At 61.1% G+C, this 22,910-nt stretch overlaps 1 protein-coding gene across 3 annotated transcripts in view; it reads left to right on the top strand.

Moving 5' to 3' along the window:
- POLR2A (RNA polymerase II subunit A) overlaps positions 1 to 22,910 on the top strand; it is a 43,375-nt gene that overhangs the window by 8,120 nt on the left and 12,345 nt on the right. The window contains exons 5-18 of one of the 3 annotated variants that reach the window (XM_082781494.1): positions 126 to 407; positions 2,636 to 2,797; positions 4,688 to 4,908; positions 6,784 to 6,916; positions 7,779 to 7,903; positions 10,623 to 10,833; positions 13,773 to 13,982; positions 15,466 to 15,634; positions 15,896 to 15,990; positions 16,683 to 16,886; positions 17,746 to 17,968; positions 19,655 to 19,838; positions 21,181 to 21,352; positions 22,370 to 22,475. In XM_082781494.1, the coding sequence (XP_082637620.1) occupies positions 126 to 407; positions 2,636 to 2,797; positions 4,688 to 4,908; positions 6,784 to 6,916; positions 7,779 to 7,903; positions 10,623 to 10,833; positions 13,773 to 13,982; positions 15,466 to 15,634; positions 15,896 to 15,990; positions 16,683 to 16,886; positions 17,746 to 17,968; positions 19,655 to 19,838; positions 21,181 to 21,352; positions 22,370 to 22,475 (2,497 nt within the window). Of the gene's footprint in view, positions 1 to 125; positions 408 to 553; positions 587 to 756; positions 811 to 2,635; positions 2,798 to 4,687; positions 4,909 to 6,783; positions 6,917 to 7,778; positions 7,904 to 10,622; positions 10,834 to 13,772; positions 13,983 to 15,465; positions 15,635 to 15,895; positions 15,991 to 16,682; positions 16,887 to 17,745; positions 17,969 to 19,654; positions 19,839 to 21,180; positions 21,353 to 22,369; positions 22,476 to 22,910 lie in introns of those variants that run through there. The other 2 variants (XM_082781496.1, XM_082781495.1) reach the window with 2 other exon arrangements.

Raw genomic sequence — 22,910 nt, 5'->3', positions numbered from 1 at the left:
CCTTCCTCGCCCCTTCCTCGCCCCTTCCTCGCCCCTTCCTCGCCCCTTCCTCGCCCCTTCCTCGCCCCTGTCTCCCCCCTGTCTCCCCCCCATTTCCCCCTTACCCCCCGGTGCCGTCCCCGCAGGGCCACGGTGGCTGCGGTCGGTACCAGCCGCGGATCCGTCGCTCGGGGCTGGAGCTGTACGCGGAGTGGAAGCACGTCAACGAGGACTCTCAGGAGAAGAAGATCCTGCTGAGCCCCGAGCGCGTGCACGAGGTGCTGAAGCGCGTGTCGGACGAGGAGTGCTTCGTGCTGGGCATGGACCCCAAGTTCGCCCGGCCCGAGTGGATGGTCTGCACCGTGCTGCCCGTGCCCCCCCTCGCCGTGCGCCCCGCCGTCGTCATGCAGGGCTCGGCCCGCAACCAGGTGGGTTTGGGGGCAGGGGGCTTTGGGGTGGGGGTTCTGGGGGCAGGGGGGCTTTGGGGTTCAATACATTCAGGGCTGGTTTGGGGTTAGGGTTGCAGTTTGGGGTCGGGGGGTGAGGTTCTGTGCCACCCCTCAGCACACGCCCTGCCGTCGTCATGCAGGGCTCGGCCCGCAACCAGGTGGGGCTTTGGGGGCAGGGTTTGGGGGCAAGGGGCTTTGGGGTGAGGCTTTTGGGGTCAGGGGGCTTTGGGGTGAGGCTTTTGGGGTCAGGGGTGTTTGGGGGTTCAGGATGTTTGGGGCCAGTTTGGGGTTAGGATCACAATTTGGGGTTGGGTTCTGGGGTTCTGTGCCACCCCTCACCGTGCGCCCCGCTGTTGTCATGCAGGGCTCGGCCCGCAACCAGGTGGGGCTTTGGGGTCGGGGTTTGGGGTCAGAGATGTTTTGGGGTGGGGGTTCTGGGGTCAGGGGGGCTTTGGGGTTCAATATGTTCAGGGCCAGGTTGGGATTGGGCTTCTATGCACCCTGCTGTCATCGTGCAAGGCTTGGCCCACAACCGGGTTGGGGTTGGGGGTGGAGGTTTTGGGGTCAGGGGGGCTTTGGGGTGAGGCTTTTGGGGTCAGAGGCATTTTGGGGTTCAATACATTCAGGGCCAGTTTGGAGTTAGGGTCACAATTTGGGGTTGGGTTCTGGGGTTTTGTGCTACCCCTCGCCGTGCACCCTGCTGTAGTCATGCGGGGCTTGGCGCGCAACCAGGTTGGGGTTTGGGGTCAGGGTTTTGGGGTCAGGGGGGCTTTGGGGTGAGGCTTTTGGGGTCAGGGGGGCTTTGGGGTTCAATATGTTCAGGGCCGGGTTGGGGCTGTGCTTCTATGCACCCTGCTGTCATCATGCAGGGCTTGGCCCGCAACCAGGTGGGATTTGGGGGCAGGGTTTTGGGGTCAGGGGGGCTTCGGGGTGAGGCTTTTAGGGTCAGGGATGTTTTGGGGTTCAGGATGTTTGGGGCCAGTTTGGGGTTAGGGTCGCAATTTGGGGTTGGGGGGTGAGGTTCTGTGCCACCCCTCAGCACACACCCTGCCGTCGTCATGCAGGGCTCGGCGCACAACCAGGTGGGATTTGGGGGCAGGGTTTGGGGTCAGAGATGTTTTGGGGTGGGGGTTCTGGGGTCAGGGGGGCTTTGGGGTTCAATATGCTCAGGGCCAGTTTGGGGTTGGGCTTCCATGCCACCCCTCACCATGTGCCCTGCCATCGTCATGCAGGGCTCGGCACGCAACCAGGTGGGCTTTGGGGTCGGGGGGCTTTGGGGTGAGGCTTTTGGGGTCAGGGGTGCTTTGGGGTTCAATATGTTCAGGGCCAGTTTGGGGTTGGGGTTGTGCTTCTGTGCACCCTGCTGTGCTGTGCATTGGGGTTATGGTGTGTTTGGGGCTGGGGGAATACCAGTGTTTAGGGCTTGGGGCTGTTTTGGGATTGGAGGCGTTTGGGGTTGGGGGGTGCCAGCATTGGGGTGTTTTGGGGCTGAGGGGCTTGGGGTGGAGATTTTGGGGTTGGGGCTTTGGGGTCAGGGGTTGGGGACTTTGGGGTTTGGGGCTTGGGTTGAGGGATTTGGGGTTAAGGTGTGTTTGGGGCTGGGGGAATACCGCTGTTTTGGGGTTGGGGGTGTTGGTGTGTTTTGGGGGTGAGGGGCTTGGTGTGGAGGTTTTGGGGTTGGGACTTTGGGGTTTGGGGCTTGGGTTGAGGGATTTGGGGTTATGGTGTGTTTGGGGCTGGGGGAATACCAGTGTTCTGGGGTTGGGGCTGTTTTGGGATTGGGGGTGTTTGGGGTTGGGGGATGCTAGTGTTGGGGTGTTTTGGGAGTGAGGGGCTTGGGGTGGAGGTTTTGGGGCTGGGGGCTTTGGGGCTTTGGGGTTGGGGACTTTGGGATTTGGGGCTCGGGTTGAGGGATTTGGGGTTAAGGTGTGTTTGGGGCTGGGGGAATACCACTGTTTTGGGGTTGGGGCTGTTGGGGTGTTTTGGGGGTGAGGGGCTTGGTGTGGATGCTTTGGGGTCGGGGCTTTGGGGTTGGGGACTGTGTGATGGGGAACACCCAGTTCGGGATTGGGCTGGCGCGACGCGCGTTCGGGGTCGGTTTGGGGTCCCCTACGTTTTTATGGCCGGTGGCACAGCCCGGTTTTGGGGTCGGGGGGGTGGCGCTGACCCCAATCCCCAATCCCATCCCATCCCATCCCATCCCGCAGGACGACCTGACGCACAAGCTGGCCGACATCGTCAAGATCAACAACCAGCTGCGGCGCAACGAGCAGAACGGGGCGGCCGCGCACGTCATCGCCGAGGACGTCAAACTGCTGCAGTTCCACGTGGCCACCATGGTGGACAACGAGCTGCCCGGGCTGCCCCGCGTGAGTGGGGGGGGGTCCCGGGGGGGTCCCGGGGGGGTCCCAGGGGGGTCCTGGGGTGTGGGGCCAGGTCCTCGAGCCCCCCACGTGGCTACTGAGCCCCTGATGTGGCCACCGTGGTGGGTAGTGAGTTGGATGGGCTGCGCTGTGTGGGCACAGGGGGGGTTTTGGGGTGGGGGGGGGTTTTGGGGGGGTCCCGGGGGGGTTACGGGGTTGTGGGGCCAGGTCCTCGAGCCCCCCACGTGGCTACCAACTTCCCCACGTGGCCACCGTGGTGGGTAGTGAGTTGGATGGGCTGTGCTGGGGGGCACAGGGGGGGTCCGTGGGGGGGTTCTGGGGTGGGGGGTAGGTCTCTGAGTCCATCGTGGGGCTGTGGGACAGGCTACCAACCCCCCCCATGTGGCCACTGGTTCCTCCAAGTGGCTACCGTGGTGGGCAAGGAGCTGCCAAGGGGGTCCCTGGGGTGTGGGGCAGGGACCTGACCCCCCCCCCAGGTGGCCACCAACCCCCCTGTGTGGCCACCGTGGCAGACAAGGAGCCACTGGGGCTGCCCCACATGACCACCATGGGGTCCCTGGGGGTGTCCAGGACCCCCCCCACCCCACATGGCCACCAACCCCCTGATGTGGCCACAGACCCCACCCCCCCCCCCCAGGTGGCCACCAACCCCTCCATGTGGCCACTGTCCCCCCCACGTGGCCACCAACCCCTCAATTTGGCCACCAAGGAGCCACTGGGGCCACCTTGTGTGACCCCTGGGGGTGTCCAGGACCCCCCCTCAGATGGCCACCAATGCCCCCCATGTGGCCACTGAACCCCCCACATGGCCACCAACCCCCTGATGTGGCCACTGTGGCCGCCCCACCTGACCCCTGGGGGTCCCTTGGGGGTCTCCGTGACCCCCATCAGCCCTGTGACCCCCCCCAGGTGGCCACCAACCCCCTGATGTGGCCACAGCCCCCCCCCAGGTGGCCACCAACCCCTCAGTTTGGCCACCATGGCAGCCAAGGAGCCCCCGGGACCACCCCACCTGACCCCTGGGGGTCCCTTGGGGTTCTCTGGGACCCCCATCAGCCCTGTGACCCCCCCAGGTGGCCACTGACCTCCCCCAGGTGGCCACCAACCCCTCAATTTGGCCACCGTGGCAGCCAAGGAGCCCCCGGGACCACCCCACCTGACCCCTGGAGGTCCCTTGGGGTTCTTTGTGACCCCCCCATGTGGCCACCAACCCCCTGATGTGGCCACAGACCCCTCCCAAGGTGGCCACCACCCCCCTGATGTGGCCACCATGGCAGCCAAGGAGCCCCCAGGACCACCCTGCCTGACCCCTGGAGGTCCCTTGGGGTTCTCTGGGACCCCCATCAGCCCTGTGACCCCCCCCCCCCATCTGGCCACTGACCTCCCCCAGGTGGCCACCAACCCCTGATGTGGCCACAGCCCCCCCCCCATGTGGCCACTAACCCCCCTGATGTGGCCACTGTGGCAGCCAGGGAGCCCTTGGGACCACCCCGCCTGACCCCTGGAGGTCCCTTGGGGGTCTCCGTGACCCCCCCATCTGGCCATTGACCCCCCCCAGGTGGCCACCAACCCCTCAATTTGGCCACCGTGGCAGCCAAGGAGCCCCCCGGGACCACCCCACCTGACCCGTGGAGGTCCCTTGGGGTTCTCTGTGACCCCCCCAGGTGGCCACAGCCCCCCCCCATGTGGCCACCAACCCCCTGATGTGGCCACAGCCCCCCCCCAGGTGGCCACCAACCCCTCAATTTGGCCACCGTGGCAGCCAAGGAGCCCCCGGGACCACCTTTACGTGACCCCTGGTGGTCCCCGTTGGGCACCCAGCCCCCCCTTACAGCCCCCTGACCCCCCACCCCTCCCCGTTGCGCCCCCCCCCAGGCGATGCAGAAGTCGGGGCGGCCGCTGAAGTCGCTGAAGCAGCGGCTGAAGGGCAAGGAGGGCCGCGTGCGGGGCAACCTGATGGGCAAGCGCGTGGACTTCTCGGCGCGCACCGTCATCACCCCCGACCCCAACCTGGCCATCGACCAGGTGGGCGTCCCCCGCTCCATCGCCGCCAACATGACCTTCGCCGAGATCGTCACCCCCTTCAACATCGACCGGTACGCGGGGGGGGGGGCACAGGGGGCACGGGGGGGGCTCAGGGGATGCATTGGGGGACGTGGGGGGCACAGGGGATGCATTGGGGGGATGTGGGGGGCACGGGGGACACGTTGGGGGACATATGGGGGAGGTGACCTTCGCCGAGATCGTCTCCCCCTTCAACATCGACCGGTACGGGGGGGGGGGCACAGGGGGCACGGGGGGGGCTCAGGGGATGATTTGGGGGCATGGGGGACACATTGGGGGACATATGGGGGAGGTGACCTTGGCCAAGATTGTCACCCCCTTCAACATTGACCGGTGGGGGGGGGGGGGGGGGGGGCACAGGGGGACGTGGGGGGGGACACAGGGGGCGTGGGGGGGACGGGGGACACATTGGGGGATGTATGGGGAAGGTGACCTTTGCTGAGATTGTCACCCCCTTCAACATCGACTGGTATGGGGGGGACGTGGGGGGGACACAGGGGGCATGGGGGTACGGGGGGCGGACGTGGGGGGCATGGGGGGGTCGTGGGGGGCACAGGGGATGCATTGGGGGATGTATGGGGGAGGTGACCTTTGCTGAGATTGTCACCCCCTTCAACATCAACTGGTATGGGGGGGACATGGGGGGGGACATGGGGGGCATGGGGGGGACATGGGGGGCACAGGGGACACGTTGGGGGACTTATGGGGGAGGTGACCTTGGCCAAGATCGTCACCCCCTTCAACATCGACCGGTGAGGGGGGGGCACAGGGGGCATGGGGGGGATGTGGGGGGGGCACAGGGGATGCATTGGGGGGACATGGGGGGCACGGGGGACACGTTGGGGGACATATGGGGGAGGTGACCTTCGCCGAGATTGTCACCCCCTTCAACGTCGACCGGTGGGGGGGGGACATGGGGGGGGCGTGGGGGGGCACTAAGGGGCATGGGGGGGACGTGGGGGACATGGGGGGGATGTGGGGGGACATATGGGGGAGGTGACCTTGGCCAAGATTGTCACCCCTTTCAACATCGACCAGTACAGGGGGGGCCGTGGGGGGGACACAGGGGACATGGGGGGGGACATGGGGGACATGGGGGGCACAGGGGACACGTTGGGGGACGTATGGGGGAGGTGTATGGGATGGGAGTGTTTGTTGGGGACGGGGACAAGGGATGGGACTGGCGTGTGGGGGGGACATATGGGGGACAGGGGGACATATAGGGGATGTGGCGGGACGGGGACATGGGGGGTATATGGGTATGGGGGACATGGGGAGGACGTAAGGGGGGACATAGGGGGGCATGGGGGGGACATGAGGGGCACAGAGGATGCGTTGGGGGATGTATGGGGGAGGTGTGTGGGACGGGAGTGTTTGTGGGGGATGAGGACAAGGGGTGGGACATGGGGGGGCAGGGGGGCACATGGGGAATGTGGGGGGGCATATGGGGGACAGGGAGTGACATGGGGGGGACATGGGGCAGATATGGGGGACATGGGGGATGTGGGGGGACAGGGGGACATGGGGGGTGTGTGGGGTATGGGGGGAGGACGTAAGGGGAGACAAGGGGGGACAGGGGGGCAGGGGGCACATGTGGGGGACGTATTGGGGGCAGGGGACATTGGGGGGACGTGTATGGGGGCAGGGATGCTTTTGGGGGTGGGGGGGACACGGGGCATAAGGGGGAAGAGGGTTGGGGGAAAAGGGGACACTGGGGGGGCACAAATGGGACACGGGAGCATGGGGGGGGACGTGGGGACATTTGGGGGGTGTGCGGGGACAGGGATGGAGCGGGGGGGACGTGGGGGTCGTTTATGGGACGTGGGGGTTGTAGGGGGGATCCAGGGGGATGTGTGGGGACATGGGGCTCTGTGGGGACACTTGGGGACCCCCCGGTGCCCCCCCAGGCTGCAGGAGCTGGTGCGGCGGGGGAACAGCCAGTACCCGGGGGCCAAGTACATCATTAGGGACAACGGGGACCGCATCGACCTGCGCTTCCACCCCAAACCCAGCGACCTGCACCTGCAGACCGGCTACAAGGTGCCACGGCCCCAAAACCCGCTGCGGGGGTCCCCCTGTAGGGTTTGGGGGAGCCCCAGGGGATTTGGGGGGGGCCGGGAGCCGGTTTTGGGGGTTCTAAAGGTGGTGGGGTTTGGAGGGGAGCGGGGGGTTTGGGGTGTGGGGGGAGCTTTGTGTGGTTGGGGTCTGTCTTTGTGTTGTAGGGCCAGTTCCCTCATTTTGGGGTTTTGAAAGGAATGAGGGGATTTGGGGAGAAACGTTGGGTTTCAGGGGTTTCACAGACGTCTGAAATTTAGGGCTTGATCCTTGGGTTCATGGGGGGAGCTTTGGGTTTGGGGAGTCCCTGCTTTGGGGTTTCCTGAGAAGTGGTGAGCGTTTGGGGTGGTGTAATGGGGTTTGGGGTGTTGAAAGGCAGTGGTTTTAGGGGGAGCCCCCCAGTTTTGGTCCCCCTTTAGGGTTTGCAGAGAGCCCCGGGGGCTTTTGGGGTCCGGGAGACAATTTGGGGGGTTTTAATGATGGTGGGGTTTGGAGGGGAGCGTTGGGTTTGGGGTGTGGGGGGAGCTTCGTGTGGTTGGGGTCGGTCCTTCTGCTGTAGGGCCGGTCCCTTCACTTTGGGGTTTTTGAAGGATTGCAGGAATTTGGGGAAAAACGTTGGGGTTTAGGGGTTCCAGAGAGCTCTGGGTTTTAGGGGATCAATTTTTGGGTTTGAGCTTTGGGTTCGGGGAATCCCAGGTTTGGGGTTTCCTGAGGAGCGGTGAGCGTTTGGGGTGTAGCGGTGGGATTTTGGGTGTCAAAAAGCAGCGGTTTTATGGGGGAGCCCCGGGTTTTAGGGCGGAGCACCCCCGGTTTGGGGTTTTTGGGGTGACGCGGGCTGTGTCCCCAGGTGGAGCGGCACATGTGTGACGGGGACATCGTCATCTTCAACCGGCAGCCCACGCTGCACAAGATGTCCATGATGGGGCACCGCGTGCGCATCCTGCCCTGGTCCACCTTCCGCCTCAACCTCAGGTACACAAACGGCCCCAAAACCTCAAAACGACCCCAAAAATGGCCCCAAAATCCCCCAAAATGGCCCTGCAGGCCCAAAATGGCTCCATGACCCCGAAACCCTAAAATGACCCCACAACTCCTCCAAAAATGGCCCTGCAGCACCAAAACGGCCCCAAAAGCACAAAATGACCCCACAACGACCCCAAAAATGGCCCCCAAATCCCCCAAAATGGCCCTGCACGCCCCAAATGGCTCCATGACCCCAAAACCACACCAAAACCCTAAAACGACCCCACAACTCCTCCAAAAATGGCCCTGCAGCACCAAAATAGCCCCAAAAGCGTAAAATGACCCCACAACTCCCCCCAAAATGGCCCCATGATCCCAAAATGGCCCCACAACTCCCCCAAAAATGGCCCCACAACCCCAAAATGGCCCCATGACCCCAAAACCCCAGAATGACCCCACAACTCCCCCAAAAGTGGTCCTGTGACCCCAAAACAGTGCCGAAACCCCCAAATGACAGCACAACTCCCCCCAAAATGGCCCCGCAGCCCCAAAATGGCTTCATGACCCCAAAACATCCCCAAAACCCTAAAATGACCCCACAACTCCCCCAAAAATGGCTCTGCAGACCCAAAATGGCTCCTACAACTCCCCCAAAAATGGTCCTATCACCCCAAAACCCTGAAATGACCCCACAACTCCCCCCAAAATGGCCCCGTGATCCCAAAACAGCCCCAAAATCACTAGATGACCCCACAACTCCCCCCAAACAGCCCCAAAACTCCCCCAAAATGGCCCTGTGACCCCAAAACTGCCCCAGGACCCCAAACCTGCCCCGGTGTCCCCAAACCTGCTGCACGGTAGGTATGCAGCGTCCCTAAATTGTCACCATGTCCCCAAACCTGCCCAGTGACAGGTTCCTGGTGTCCCCAAACCTGCCCCATGACAGGTTCCTGGTGTCCCCAAACCTTCTATATGGCCAGTGTCCTATCCTATGTCCCCAAACCTGCTCCTTGACCAGTTGTAATGTCCCCAGACCTGTCCCAGTGTCCCCAGACCAGCCCCACAACAGGTTCCCGGTGTCCCCAAACTGGTCCCAGTGACCCCATAAGTGCCCCGCGATGGGTACCTGGCGTCCCCAAACCTCCTCCAGTGTCCCCAGACCTGCCCTGTGACAGGTCTCCAGCGGCCCTAAACCTGTTTGAATGTCCTAAAGTTGTCCTGCTGTCCCCAAATGTGCCACGTGATGGGAATTCAGTGTCCCTGAACCTCTTTGAATGTCCCAAACTTGTCCCAGTGCCACCAAACCTGCCCTGCGACGTGCCCCAAACCTTGTCCCAATGTCCCAAAACCATCCTCTGACAGGTCCCCAGTGTCCCCAAAGCTGTCCCTGTGTCCCTAAATCCACCTTGTGACAGGTCCCCAGTGTCCCTAAAACTGCCCCAATGCCCCCAAACTTGTCCCCATGCCCCCAAACCCACCCCATGACAGGTCCCCAGTGTGCCTAAAACTGCCCCAATGTCCCCAAACGTGTCCCTGTTTCCCCAAACCCATCTTGTGGCAGTTCCCTGGTGTCCCCATACTTGCCGTAATGTCCCCAAACTCACCCTGTGACACATCTCCAGTGTCCCTAAAACTGCCCCAACGTCCCCAAACTTGTTCCTGTGCTCCCAAACTCCCCCTGTTACAGGTCCCCAGTGTCCCCAAAGCTGCCTCAATGTCCCCAGATGTGTCCTAGGGCCCCCAAACCCACCTTGTGACAGGTCCCCAGTGTCCCTAAAACTACTTTAACATCCCCACACCTGTCCCTATGCCCCCAAATCCGCCCCGTGACAGGTCCCCAGTGTCCCCACACGTGTCCTAGGGCTCCCAAACCCACCCCATGACGTGTCCCTATTGTCCCTAAAACTGCCCCAATGCCCCCCAAACCTGCCCAGTGCCCCCAAACTCACCTGGTGACAGGTCCCCAGTGTCCCTAAAACTACTTTAATGTCCCCAAACCTGTCCCCATCCCCCCAAACCTACCCCGTGATGTATTCTCAGTGTCTCCAAAGCTGCCCCAGCATCCCCAAACTTGTCTCAGAGCCCCAAACCCACCGTGTGACAGGTCCCCAGTGTCCCCAAACCTATCCCCATGCCCCCAAACTCACCCTGTGATGTATCCTCAGTGTCCTCAAAGCAGTCCCAATGTCCCCAAACCTGTCCCCATGCCCCCAAACCTACCCTGTGATGTATCCCCAGTGTCCCCAAAGCTGCCCCAATGTCCCCAAACTTGTCCCAGAGCCCCCAAACCCACCCTGTGACAGGTCCCCAGTGTCCCTAAAACTACTTTAACGTCCCCACACCTGTCCCTATGCCCCCAAATCCACCCCGTGACGTGTCCCTAGTGTCCTTAAAACTACTTTAACATCCCCACACCTGTCCCTATGCCCCCAAATCCACCCTGTGACGTGTCCCTAGTGTCCTTAAAACCACTTTAACGCCCCCAAACCCCCCGTGACATGTCCCTAGTGTCCCTAAAACTACTTTAACGTCCCCAAATCTGTCCCCATGCCCCCAAACCCACCCTGTGATGTATCCTCAGTGTCCCCAAACTTGTCCTAGAGCCCCCAAACCCACCCTGTGACAGGTCCCCAATGTCTCCACACCTGTCCCTATGCCCCCAAACCCCCCCGCGACGCATCCCCAAGGCTACCCCGGCGCCCCCCAGCTCGTCCCCTTTCCCCCGCAGCGTCACCACCCCGTACAACGCGGACTTTGACGGGGACGAGATGAACCTGCACCTGCCGCAGTCGCTGGAGACGCGGGCGGAGATCCAGGAGCTGGCCATGGTGCCCCGCATGATCGTCACCCCGCAGTCCAACCGCCCCGTCATGGGCATCGTGCAGGACACGCTCACCGCCGTCCGCAAGTTCACCAAGCGCGACGTCTTCCTCGAGCGCGTGAGCACCCCGGGGGGGGGGGTTTGGGGTGGTCCTCGGGGGATTTGGGGTGGCCCTCAGGGCATTTGGGGTGGTCCTCGGGGGATTTGGGGTGGCCCTCGGTACCCGCTGAGGCTTTAGGGTAGCTTCCGAGGGCTTTGGGGTGGCCCTCAGGGCATTTGGGGTGGCCCTCGCAGGATTTGGGATGGCCCTCAGTACCCCCTGAGGCTTTAGGGTAGATTCTGAGGGCTTTGAGGTAGCCCTCAGGGGTTTTGGGGTTGTCCCTGGAGGCTTTGGGGTGGCCCTTGGTACCTGCTGAGGCTTTAGGGTAGCTTCCAAGGGATTTGGGGTGGCTCTCGGTACCCGCTGAGGCTTTAGGGTAGCTTCCAAGGGCTTTGGGGTATCCCTCAGGGGTTTTGGGGTGGCCTCTGGAGGATTTCAGATGGCCCTCGGTACCCCCTGAGTCTTTAGTGTAGCTTCCAAGGGATTTGGGGTGGCTCTCAGGGGTTTTGGGGTGGCCCTCAGTATCCACTGAGGCTTTAGGGTAGCTTCCAAGGAATTTGGGATGGGCCCTGAGGCTTTAGGGTAGCTTCCAAGGGCTTTGAGGTAGCCCTTAGGGGTTTTGGGGTGGCCCCTGGTGGATTTCAGATGGCCCTCGGTACCCCCTGAGTCTTTAGTGTAGCTTCTAAGGGTTTTGGGGTGGCCCCTGGAGGATTTCGGGTAGTTCTTGGTACCCGCTGAGGCTTTAGGGTAGATTCCAAGGGTTTTAGGGTGGCTCTTGGGGGTTTTGGGGTGGCCCTCAGTACCCCCTGAGGCTTTAGGGTAGCTTCTGAGGGCTTTGAGGTAGCCGTTAGGGGTTTTGGGGTGGCCCCTGGTGGATTTCAGATGGCCCTCAGTACCCCCTGAGGCTTTAGGGTAGCATCTAAGGGCTTTGAGGGAGCCCTCAGGGGATTTGGAGTGGCCCCTGGGGGCTTTGGGGTGGCCCTCGGTACCCGCTGAGGCTTTAGGGTAGCTTCCAAGGGATTTGGGGTGGGCCCTGAGGCTTTAGGGTAGCTTCCAAGGGCTTTGAGGTAGCCCTTAGGGGTTTTGGGGTGGCCCCTGGTGGATTTCAGATGGCCCTCGGTACCCCCTGAGTCTTTAGTGTAGCTTCTATGGGTTTTGGGGTGGCCCCTGGAGGATTTCGGGTAGTTCTTGGTACCCGCTGAGGCTTTAGGGTAGATTCCAAGGGTTTTGGGGTGGCTCTCAGGGGTTTTGGGGTGGCCCTCAGTATCCACTGAGGCTTTAGGGTAGCTTCCAAGGAATTTGGGATGGGCCCTGAGGCTTTAGGGTAGCTTCCAAGGGCTTTGGGGTATCCCTCCAGGGGTTTTGGGGTGGTCCCTGGAGGATTTCAGGTGGCCCTCGGTACCCCCTGAGGCTTTAGGGTAGCTTCTAAGGGTTTTGGGGTGGCCCCTGGAGGGTTTTCGATAGCTCTTGGTGCACGCTGAGGCCTTAGGGCAGCTTCCAAGGGATTTGGGGTGGCTCTCGGGGGTTTTGGGATGTATTTAGGGCATTTTGGGACCATGTTTGGTTATGGCAGGTAAGATTTGGGGTGCTTTGGGGTCATCCCTGACCTCTAGGATGTATTTATGGCATTTTGGGAGCACCTTTGTGTTGTGGCAGGTAGGATTTGTGGTTGTTGGGGAGCATCCCAGATCTATAGGATGTATTTAGGGCATTTTGGGAACACGTTTAGCTATAGCAGGTAGGATTTGGGGTGCTTTTGGGGCATCCCTGACCTCTAGGATGCATTTAGGGTATTTTGGGAGCTCCTTTGCATTGCGGCAGGTAAGATTTGGGGTGCTTTTGGGACATCCTAGATCTGTAGGATGTATTTATGGCATTTTGGGAGCACCTTTGTGTTGTGGCAAGTAGGATTTGGAGTGCTTTGGGGGCATCCCTGACCTCTAGGATGTGTTTAGGGCATTTTGGGACCATGTTTGGGTATGGCAGGTAGGATTTGGGGTGCTTGTGGTGCATCCTTGACCTATATGATGTATTTAGGGCGTTTTGGGAGCACCTTTGTGTTGTGGCAGGTAGGATTTGGGGGACATCCCAGATCTATAGGATGTATTTAGGGCATTTTGGGACCACGTTTTGTTATGGCAGGTAGGATTTGGGGTACTTCAGGGGCATCCCAGATGTGTAGGTTGTATTTAGGGCATTTTGGGAGCACCTTCGTGTAGTGGTAAGTAGGATTTGGGGTGCTTTTGGGGCATCCCTGACCTATAGGATGTATTTAGGGCATTTGGGGAGCACCTTCGTGTAGTGGTAAGTAGGATTTGGGGTGCTTTTGGGGCATCCCTGACCTATAGGATGTATTTAGGGCATTTTGGAACCACGTTTTGTTATGGCAGGTAGGATTTGGGGTACTTCTGGGACATCCCAGATCTGTAGGATGTATTTAGGGCATTTGGGGAGCACCTTTGTGTAGTGGCAGGTAGGATTTGGGGTTGCTGGGGAGCATCCCAGATGTGTAGGATGTATTTAGGCCATTTGGGGAACATCTTTGTGTACTGGCAGGTAGGATTTGGGGTTCTTTAGGGGCATCCCTGAGCAGTAGGATGTATTTAGGGCATCTTGGAACCATGTTTGGCTATGACAGGTAGGATTTGGGGTACTTTTAGGGCATCCCTGAGCAGTAGGATATATTTAGGGTATTTTGGGAACATGTTTGGCTATGACAGGTAGGATTTGGGGTACTTTTGGGGCATCCCAGATGTGTAGGATGTATTTAGGGCATTTGGGGAGCACCTTCGTGTAGTGGCAGGTAGGATTTGGGGTACATTTGGGACATCCCAGCCCCATACAAACACTTGAGGCCGCCCCGCCACCGCTCCGCCAGGGTCCTAGCGGGGGGTGCCACCCCGTGGGGGTGTCGGGGTGCCTTTTGGGGCCGCTGAGGGTTTTTTTTTCCCCCGCAGGGCGAGGTGATGAACCTGCTGATGTTCCTGTCGACGTGGGACGGGAAGGTGCCGCAGCCCGCCATCCTCAAGCCCCGGCCGCTGTGGACGGGGAAGCAAATCTTCTCCCTCATCATCCCCGGCCACATCAACTGCATCCGCACCCACAGCACCCACCCCGACGACGAGGACAGCGGGCCCTACAAGCACATCTCCCCCGGGGACACCAAGGTGGGCGCCTGGGGGCACCCTTGGGTGCTCGGGGAAGGGGTTGGGGGGGGAGCTGAGGGGGGTTGGAGAGGCTCTGGGGGGGTTTTGGGGGGTTTTGGGGTGGTTTTGGGGTGGGTGGAAGGAGCTGGGGGCTTCTGGGGCACTGAGGTGGGGATTTGGGGGCACCCTTGGGTGCTCTGGGGGGGGTTGGAGGGGAGCTGAGGGGGGTTGGAGAGGCCCTGGGGGGGTTTTGGGGGTGGGTTTGAGGTTGGGTTTGGGATGGGTGGAAGGAGCAGGGGTTTTGGGGACACCAAGGTGAGGCTGGAGGCACCCTTGGGTGCTCTGGGGGGGGGTTGGGGGGGAGCTGAGGGGGGTTGGAGAGGCCCTGGGGGGGTTTTGGGGGTGGGTTTGAGGTTGGGTTTGGGGTGGGTGGAAGGAGCAGGGGGGTTTTGGGGTGGATTTGGGGTGGTTTTGGGGTGGGTGGAAGGAGCAGGGGTTTTGGGGACACGAAGGTGGGTGCCTGGGGGCACCCTTGGGTGCTCGGGGGGGGGGGAATGGAGAGGCCCTGGGAGGGGGGGTGAGGGGTTTGGGGGTGGTTTTGGGATGGTTTTGGGGTGGGTGGAGGGAGCAGGGGTTTTGGGGACACCAAGGTGAGGCTGGGGGCACCCTTGGGTGCTCTGGGGGGGGGTTGGGGGGGAGCTGAGGGGGGTTGGAGAGGCCCTGGGGGGGAGTTTGGGGTGGTTTTGGGGTGGGTGGAAGGAGCAGGGGGCTTCTGTGGGGTTGTGGGTACGAGACTGGGGTGGGTGCTGGGTGCTGTAGGGGGACTGGGTGGGAGGTGGGGACGGTCTGGGGGGATTTGGGGTGGTCTGGGGGGTTTGGGGTGGCTCTAGGGGTTGTTGGGGGGGTGCAGGAATGGTCTCAGGGGTGTTTGGGGGAATGTGGGGATGGATAGGGTGGCTTTGGGGTGGTTGTGGGGCACGGGAATGGTCTTGGGGGGCTTTGGGGGCTTTTGGGGTGGCTGTGGGGACAGTCTGTGGGGTTTGGAGCGGCTCTGGGGCTGTTGTGGGGACGTGGGGGTGGTCCTGGGGGGCTTTGGGGTGCTTTAGGGTTGTTGTGGGGACATGGGGACAGCCTGGGGGATTTTGGGGTGGTTGTGGGGACATGGGGAAGGTCTGTGGGGCTTTTGGGGTGGCTCTGGGGTTGGCTGTACGAACAGTCTGTGGGGTTTGGAGCGGCTCTGGGGCTGTTGTGGGGACGTGGGGGTGGTCCTGGGGGGCTTTGGGGTGTTTTGGGGTTGTTCTGGGGATGGTTGTGAGGACATGGGGACACTGGGGGGCTTTTGGGGTGGCTCTGAGGAGCTGCAGGGTTTCAGCGTGGAAGCGCCGAGCGGATGCAGAAATCCCGAGGGCTTTGCGAGGAAACCCGGGGGCACCCTTGGGTGTGTGCCGGCTGCTGGGGGGGGGTTGCGGATCCCCCCCCTTGAAGCCCCCCACCCTATTTGCAGGTGATCGTGGAGAACGGGGAGCTGATCATGGGCATCCTGTGCAAGAAGTCCCTGGGCACCTCGGCCGGCTCGCTGGTGCACATCTCCTACCTGGAGATGGGCCACGACACCACGCGCCTCTTCTACAGCAACATCCAGACCGTCATCAACAACTGGCTGCTCATCGAGGGTCTGTGGGGCACAGGGTTTGGGGGCGCGGGGGGGTCCCGGCCCCCGTTTTGGGGCCAAAACAGGGTCCTGGGGCCGCGGGGAGCCCCTCAGAGCTGCGTTTCCTGGTGAAATTGGGGAGCTGGGGGGGCTTCAGGGGATGCTGGGTGTGTTTCTTGGTATTGGGGTCTTGGTTTTTGGGGCCTTATAGGGTTGGGAGTTAAGGGGGGGTGCAACGGGGTGGGGAGCACCCCCCCTGACCCCTTCCCCGTCCCACCCCCAGGGCACACCATCGGCATCGGGGACTCGATCGCGGACGCGAAGACGTACCAGGACATCCAGAACACCATCAAGAAGGCCAAGCAGGATGTCATCGAGGTGGGGGGGGATTTTGGGGGGGCTCTTGGGGATTTGGGGGGCTCCTGGGGCTATAGGGTGGCCCTCAGGGGTTTTGGGGTGGCCCCTGAGGCTTTAGGGTGGCCTTTTGGGGGGCTTTCGGGGCATTTGGGGAGGCTCCCCTGGGGTTTTGGGGGTGTTTTGGGGGGCTGATCCCCAGGGTTTTAGGGACCACTCCCTGAGGCTTTGGGGGCGTTTTTGGGGCTGCTCCCTGGGCATTTTGGGGACCAGTTTTTAGGGGTGTTTTGGGGGGCTGCTCCTCAGGCTTTTTGGGAGCTGCTCCCCAGGGTTTGGGGGTGTTTTGGGGGCTGCTCCCTGGGCGTTTTGGGAACCAGTTCCTAGGGTTTTAGGGGTGTTTTGGGGGGGCTGCTCTCTGGGGTTTTGGGGTGCTGCTCCCCGGGGTTTTGGGGACCACTCCCTGGGTTTTGGAGGCATTTTTGGGGCTGCTCCCTGGGCGTTTTGGGGACCAGTTCCTGGGGTTTTAGGGCCGTTTTTGGGGCTGCTCCCTGGCGTTTTGGGGGCTGCTCCCTGGGCATTTTGAGGACCAGTTCCTGGGGTTTTGGGGGTGTTTTATGGGAGGCTGCTCCCCGGGGTTTTCGGGAGCTGCTCCCTGGGGTCTTGGGGGCCGCTCCCCTGGGGTTTTAGGGCACCTCGCTGACCTTGTGGGGTCGCAGGTGATCGAGAAGGCTCACAACAACGAGCTGGAGCCCACGCCGGGGAACACGCTGCGGCAAACCTTCGAGAACCAGGTGAACCGCATCCTCAACGACGCCCGCGACAAGACGGGCTCCTCCGCCCAGAAATCCCTCTCCGAGTACAACAACTTCAAGTCCATGGTGGTGTCGGGCGCCAAGGGCTCCAAGATCAACATCTCCCAGGTACGGGGGGGGCTTCTGGGGGCTTTTGTGGGGTCTGGAGGTGGGCAGGAGGGTCTCAGTGGGGTTTTGTGGACCTCTGTGGGGTCTTTATGGGAGGCTGCAGTGGTGGTGGGCTCTGAGATCAACGTTTTCCAAGGTATGCTGGGGTTTTATGAGGTCTTGGGGGGCTTCTTGGGGTCTGGAGGTGGGCAGGAGGATCTCAGTGGGGTTTGCTTGAGGGTTCCTGGGCAGTTTGGGGCACCTCTGTGGGGTCTTTATGGGATGCTGTGGTTCTGGTGGGCACCAAGAGCTCCAAGATCAATGTTTTCCAAGGTACGTGGGGATCCTGGGGGGGCTTCTGTGGGGTCTGGAGGTGGTCAGGAGGTTCTCAGTGGGATTTTGTGGACCTCTATGGGGCTTTATGGGCCTTTTATGGGGTCTTTATGGGAGGTTGTGGTGCTGGTGTGCACCAAGATGAAGATTTGCAAGGTACGTGGGGGCTCTGTGGGTTCTCAGGGGGCTTTTGGGGGCTCTGGAGGTGGTCAGGAGGATCTCAGTGGGGGTTGGGATGGTTCCTGGGGGGTTTTGTGTGCCTCTTTGGGGTCTTTTTGGGATCTGGTGATGTTGGTGGGCTCCAAGATGAATGCTTCCCAGGTAAGCGGGGGCTCTGTGGGGTCTCGGGGGGCTTCTGTGGGGTCTGGAGGAGGTGAAGAGCATCTCAGTAGGGTTTTATGGACCTCTGTGGGGTCTTCATGGGAAGCTTTATGGTGCTGGGCGCCAGGAGAACGCCTCCCAGCTACCTTTGAGACCCCTCCAGGCGCCTGAGGGATCTGGGGGCTCTTCTTTTGGCCCCCCCTGACCGATCCCACCCTCCCCGCAGGTCATCGCGGTGGTGGGGCAGCAGAACGTGGAGGGCAAGCGCATCCCCTTCGGCTTCAAGCACCGCACGCTGCCCCACTTCATCAAGGACGACTACGGCCCCGAGAGCCGCGGCTTCGTGGAGAACTCCTACCTGGCCGGCCTCACCCCCACAGAGTTCTTCTTCCACGCCATGGGCGGCCGCGAGGGGCTCATCGACACCGCCGTCAAGACGGCCGAGACCGGTCAGTGCCCCCCCCGGGACGCCCCCGAGCCCTCCCCACAGGTCCCCCGGGGGACCCCAAAATCCTTCGGGGCCACCCAGCTATCCCTAGATGGCCCCCAGATGATCCCGAAGTCCTGCAGGACTCCCAAACTATCCCCAGATGTCTCCAAGGATCCTCAAATAATCCCCAGATGTCCTCCAGGATCCTCAAATAATCCCCAGATGTCCCCCAGGGGACCCCAAAGTCCTTCAGGGCTGCCCAACTATCCCCACATATCCCCCAGATGATCCCGAAGTCCTTCAGGACTCCCAAACTATCCCCAGACGTCTCCCAGGACCCTCAAATAATCCCCAGATGTCCCCCAGGGGACCCCAAAGTCCTTCGGGGCTGCCCAACTATCCCCACGTATCCCCCAGATGATCCCAAAGTCCTGCAGGACTCCCAAACTATCCCCAGATGTCCTCCAAGGACACCCAAACAATCCCCAGATGTCCTTCAGGGGACCCTCATGTCTTTCAGAAACACCCAAACAATCCCCATATATCCTCCAGGGGACCCCAGAATCCTTCAGGACCACCCAGACCGTCCCCAGATGTCCCCCAGGGAGAGCCCCAAGTTCTTAAGAACCACCCAAACTATCCCCAGATGTCCCCCAGGATCCCCAAACAATCCTCAGATGTCCTCCAGGGGACCCCAGAGTCCTTCGGGGCCACCCAGAGTATCCTCAGATGTCCCCCAGATGATCCCAAAGTCCTGCAGGACTCCCAAGCTATTCCCAGATGTCCTCCAAGGACACACAAACAATCCCCAGGTGTCCTTCAGGAGACCAGAGAGTCTTTCAGGACCACCCAAACAATCCCTATATATCCACCAGGGGACCCCAGAATCCTTCAGGGCCCCCCAGACTATCCCCAGATGCTCCCTGGGACACCCAAACAATCCCCAGATGTCTTCTAGGGGACCCCAGAGTCTTTGAGGACCACCCAAACTGTCCCCAGATGTTCTCTGGGACCCTCAAACCATCCCCAGATGTTCCCCAGTGAATCCCAAAGTCCTTCAGGGCCCCCTAAGCTATCCCCAGATGTCCCCCAGGACCCTCAAGCCATCTTCCAGGGACCCCCAAAGTCCCCAGGAATCCCTCAAACACTCCCCAGACACCCCTCAGGGACCCCCAAGCCCTCCACAGATGTTCTTAGCGACCCCTAGAGTCCCTCAGGGACCCCCAAACTCTCCTCAGATGTCCACCAGGGACCCCCAAAGTCCCCAGGACTCCCCCAAACCCTCTCTGGATACCCCTCAGGGACCCCCAAGCCCTCTACAAATGTTCTTAGGGACCCCTGGAGTCTCTCAGGGACCCCCAAGCCCTCCCCAGATGTCCTCCAGGGTCCCCCAAACTCCCCAGGATGCCCCCAGACGCCCCTCAGGGACCCCCAAGCCCTCCCCAAATGTTCTTAGAGACCCCTAGAGTCCCTCAGGGACCCCCAAACTCTCCCTAGATGTCCTTCAGGAACCCCCAAACTCCTCAGGATGCCCCCAAACCCTCTTCGGATACCCCTCAGGGACCCCCAAGCCCTCCCCAGATGTCCTCCAGGGACCCCCAAACTCCTCAGGACGCCCCCAAACCGTCTCCAGACACCCCTCAGGGACCCCCAAGCCCTCCCCCTTGGTCCCCCCACGCCTGACGGTGCCCCCTGCCACCCCCAGGGTACATCCAGCGGCGCCTGATCAAGTCGATGGAGTCGGTGATGGTGAAGTACGACGCCACCGTGCGCAACTCCATCAACCAGGTGGTGCAGCTGCGCTACGGCGAGGACGGGCTGGCCGGGGAGAGCGTCGAGTTCCAGAACCTCGCCACCCTCAAGCCCTCCAACAAGGCCTTCGAGAAAAAGTGAGCCCCCACACACACACACCCCACCCCACCTTCTGGGGTCCCAAATCCCCTCCTCGCTGCAGTTTTGGGTCTGTTTTGGGGTCCCCAAGATGCTCCTCCACAGAAATCCCGCTGCTTGGGCACGTTTTGGGGTCCCAAATTTGCTCTTCTGTAGAGCTGGGCCCATTCTGGGGTTCCTAAGCCGCCCCTTCCCAGAGAAGGGCACATTTTGGGGTCCCCAAATGCTCCTCCCTGGAACTGGTTCTGCTTTGGGGTCCCAAATTTGCCCTTCCCTAGAGTTGAGCACATTTTGGGGTCTCAAATCTCCTCCTTTTTGGAGTTGGGCCAACTGTAAGGTTCCTAAGCTGCTCTTCCTCAGAGCAGGGCATGTTTTGGGGCCCCAAATCTCTTCTTCTCTGCAGTTGGGTCTGTTTTGGGGTCCCCAAGATGCTCCTCCACAGAAATCCCGCTGCCTGGGCACGTTTTGGGGTCCCAAATTTGCTCTTCCAGAGAGCTGGGTCCACCTTGAGGTTCCCAAGCTGCCCCTCCTCAGAGAAGGGCACGTTTTGGGGTCCAAAATCTCTTCATCCCCACAGTTGGGTCCGTTTTGGGGTCCCCAAGATGCTCTTCCCTGGAACTGGGCACGTTTTGGGGTCCCAAAGCTGCTCTTTCATTGAGCTGGGCCCATTTTTGGGTTTCCAAGCTGCCCTTCCCCTGAGAAGGGCACGTTTTGGGGTCTCAAATATCCTCTTCCCTGAAGTTGGGCCCATTTTGGGGTTCCCAAGCTGTTCATTCTCAGAGCAGGGCATGTTTTGGAGCCCCAAATCTCCTCTTCTCTGCAGTTGGGTCTGTTTTGGGGTCCCCAAGATGCTCCTCCCTGGAACGGGGCACATTTTGGGTTTCCAAAGCTGCTGCTCCTCCCCTGAGATGGACCATGTTGGGGTCTCACCCCCTTGGGCATATTTTAGGGTCCCAAATCTGCCCTTCCATAGAGTTGGGCCCATTGTGGGGTTCCCAAGCTCTGCTTCCTCAGAGCAGGGCATGTTTTGGGGCCCCCAATCTCCTCTTCTCTGCAGTTGGATCCACTGCTCCCTGGAACAGGGCACATCTTGGGGTCCCAAATCTGCCCTTCCCGGGAGTTGGGCCCATTTTGGGGTTCCCAAGCCATTCTTCCTCAGAGCAGGGCATGTTTTGGGGTCCCCAGGGTGCCCCTTCTTGGCACTGGACACATTTTGGGGTGCCGAATCTCCTCCTCCCTGGAACTGGGCCCATTTTGGGGTCCCCAAGCCGCTCCTTCCCCAGCTCAGGGCCCCGTGGCGGGGGTGACCCCACACACCGAGGTCTCCCCGTCCCCTCACAGGTTCAAGTTCGACTACACCAACGAGCGGGCGCTGCGGCGCACGCTGCAGGAGGAGCTGGTCAAGGAGGTCCTGAGCAACGCACACATCCAGAACGAGCTCGAGCGCGAGTTCGAGAAGATGCGGGAGGACCGCGAGGTGCTGCGCGTCATCTTCCCCACGGGGGACAGCAAGGTTGGCATCCCACAGCACCCCACACAGCCCCACGGCACCCTACACAGCCCCACAGCACCCCACAGTACCCTACACAGCCCCACAGCCCCGCGATCCTGTTCCCTTCTCTGCTACTTCCCCCTTTTTGGGGGTTTTGGGGTGCTGCCCCTGCTCCTCGTCCCCTTTTTGGGGTGCAGCCATGGGCCTTGAACCTTTCAGTGCACCTTAAGCACCCGTTTTAGGGTGCTCGCCCCTTTTTGGGCATAATCTGTGTGTTTTAGGGGCACAGAGGAGCCAGCACCTTTTATTATTGGATAAGGGGGAGCCTAATCCTCTCCTTGTCCCTCTGATTTGGGATTAATGTTCCTCCCCTTCTCCTTGTCCCCCTTTTGGGGTGCAGCCACAGGCCTTGAACCTTTCAGTGCACCTTAAGCACCCGTTTTAGGGTGCTCGCCCCTTTTTGGGCACAATCTGTGTGTTTTAGGGGCACGGAGGAGCCAGGACCCTCTTATTTTGGGATAAGGGGGAGCCTGACCGTCTCTGTGCCCCCCTGATTTGGGGTTACTGTTCCACTCCTGCTCCTTGTCCCCCTTTTGGGGTGCAGCCACAGCCCACGGACCCTTTCTGCAGTTTAAGCACCTGTTTTAGGGTGCTCGTCCATATTTGGGCACAATCTGTGCATTTTAGGGGCAGGGGGGAGCCAGCACCTCTTATTTTGGGGTAAGGAGAAGCCCCTGGTGCTGCTGACTCTCTCCGTGCCCCCTAGATTTGGGGTTACAGTTCCAAAATCCCCCCAAATTGGGGGCATTGAGCTGCCAGCACCCAGATTTTGGGGTGCTCCTGCAGGGGGGAGCTTCGATGGAGCTGTCCCCTCTAATAGGGCTCCCCATTTCAGGGGGCTGGCCCCCACTTTTTGGGGTTCAGGCATCCCTGTGGCTCTGTTTATTGGGAAGGGGAGCTGATACCTGGTTTGGGGGGACACTGAGCTGGTTTTTGGGGTGCTGATGTCTGGTTTTGGGGTGCCGTCCCCCGTTGCAGGTGGTGCTCCCCTGTAACCTGCTGCGCATGATCTGGAACGCCCAGAAGATTTTCCACATCAACTCCCGCCTGCCCTCGGACCTGCACCCGGTCAAGGTGGTGGAGGGTGAGTGGGGGGGCCCTGAGCCCCCATGAGTGTGCTGGGGGGGGGTTTCGGGACCCCCATGATCCCCACGGAGGGGCTGGGGGATTTGGGGACCCTCTCGAGGAGCTGGGGGGAACCCCAGGAGGAGGGTTTGGGGGTGTTTGGGGACTTGGAGACCGCTAGGAAGCAGCATGGAGCCCTCTCAGTAAGGTTTTGGGGCACTTGGGGACCCCCAGGAAGTTGTTGGGGGCATTTAGGGACACTTAGAAGGAATTTGAGGACCCCCAGGAAGGTTTTGGGGTATTTGGAGACCCCCAGGAAACAGCCTGGGGACCTCCAGGAAGGTTTTCGGGCACCTGGGGACACAGAGAAGGAGCTTGAGGACCCCTAGGAAGGTTCTTGGGTACTTGGAGACACCCCAGGAAACAGCCTGGGGACTCCCAGGGAGGTTTTGGG

Source organism: Aythya marila, assembly GCF_965140915.1.
Source record: "Aythya marila genome assembly, chromosome: 31".
NCBI classification, from domain to species: Eukaryota; Metazoa; Chordata; class Aves; order Anseriformes; family Anatidae; genus Aythya; species Aythya marila.
The sequence above is the reverse complement of the archived record's forward strand: the minus strand, read 5'-3'. Positions and strand labels throughout refer to the sequence as shown.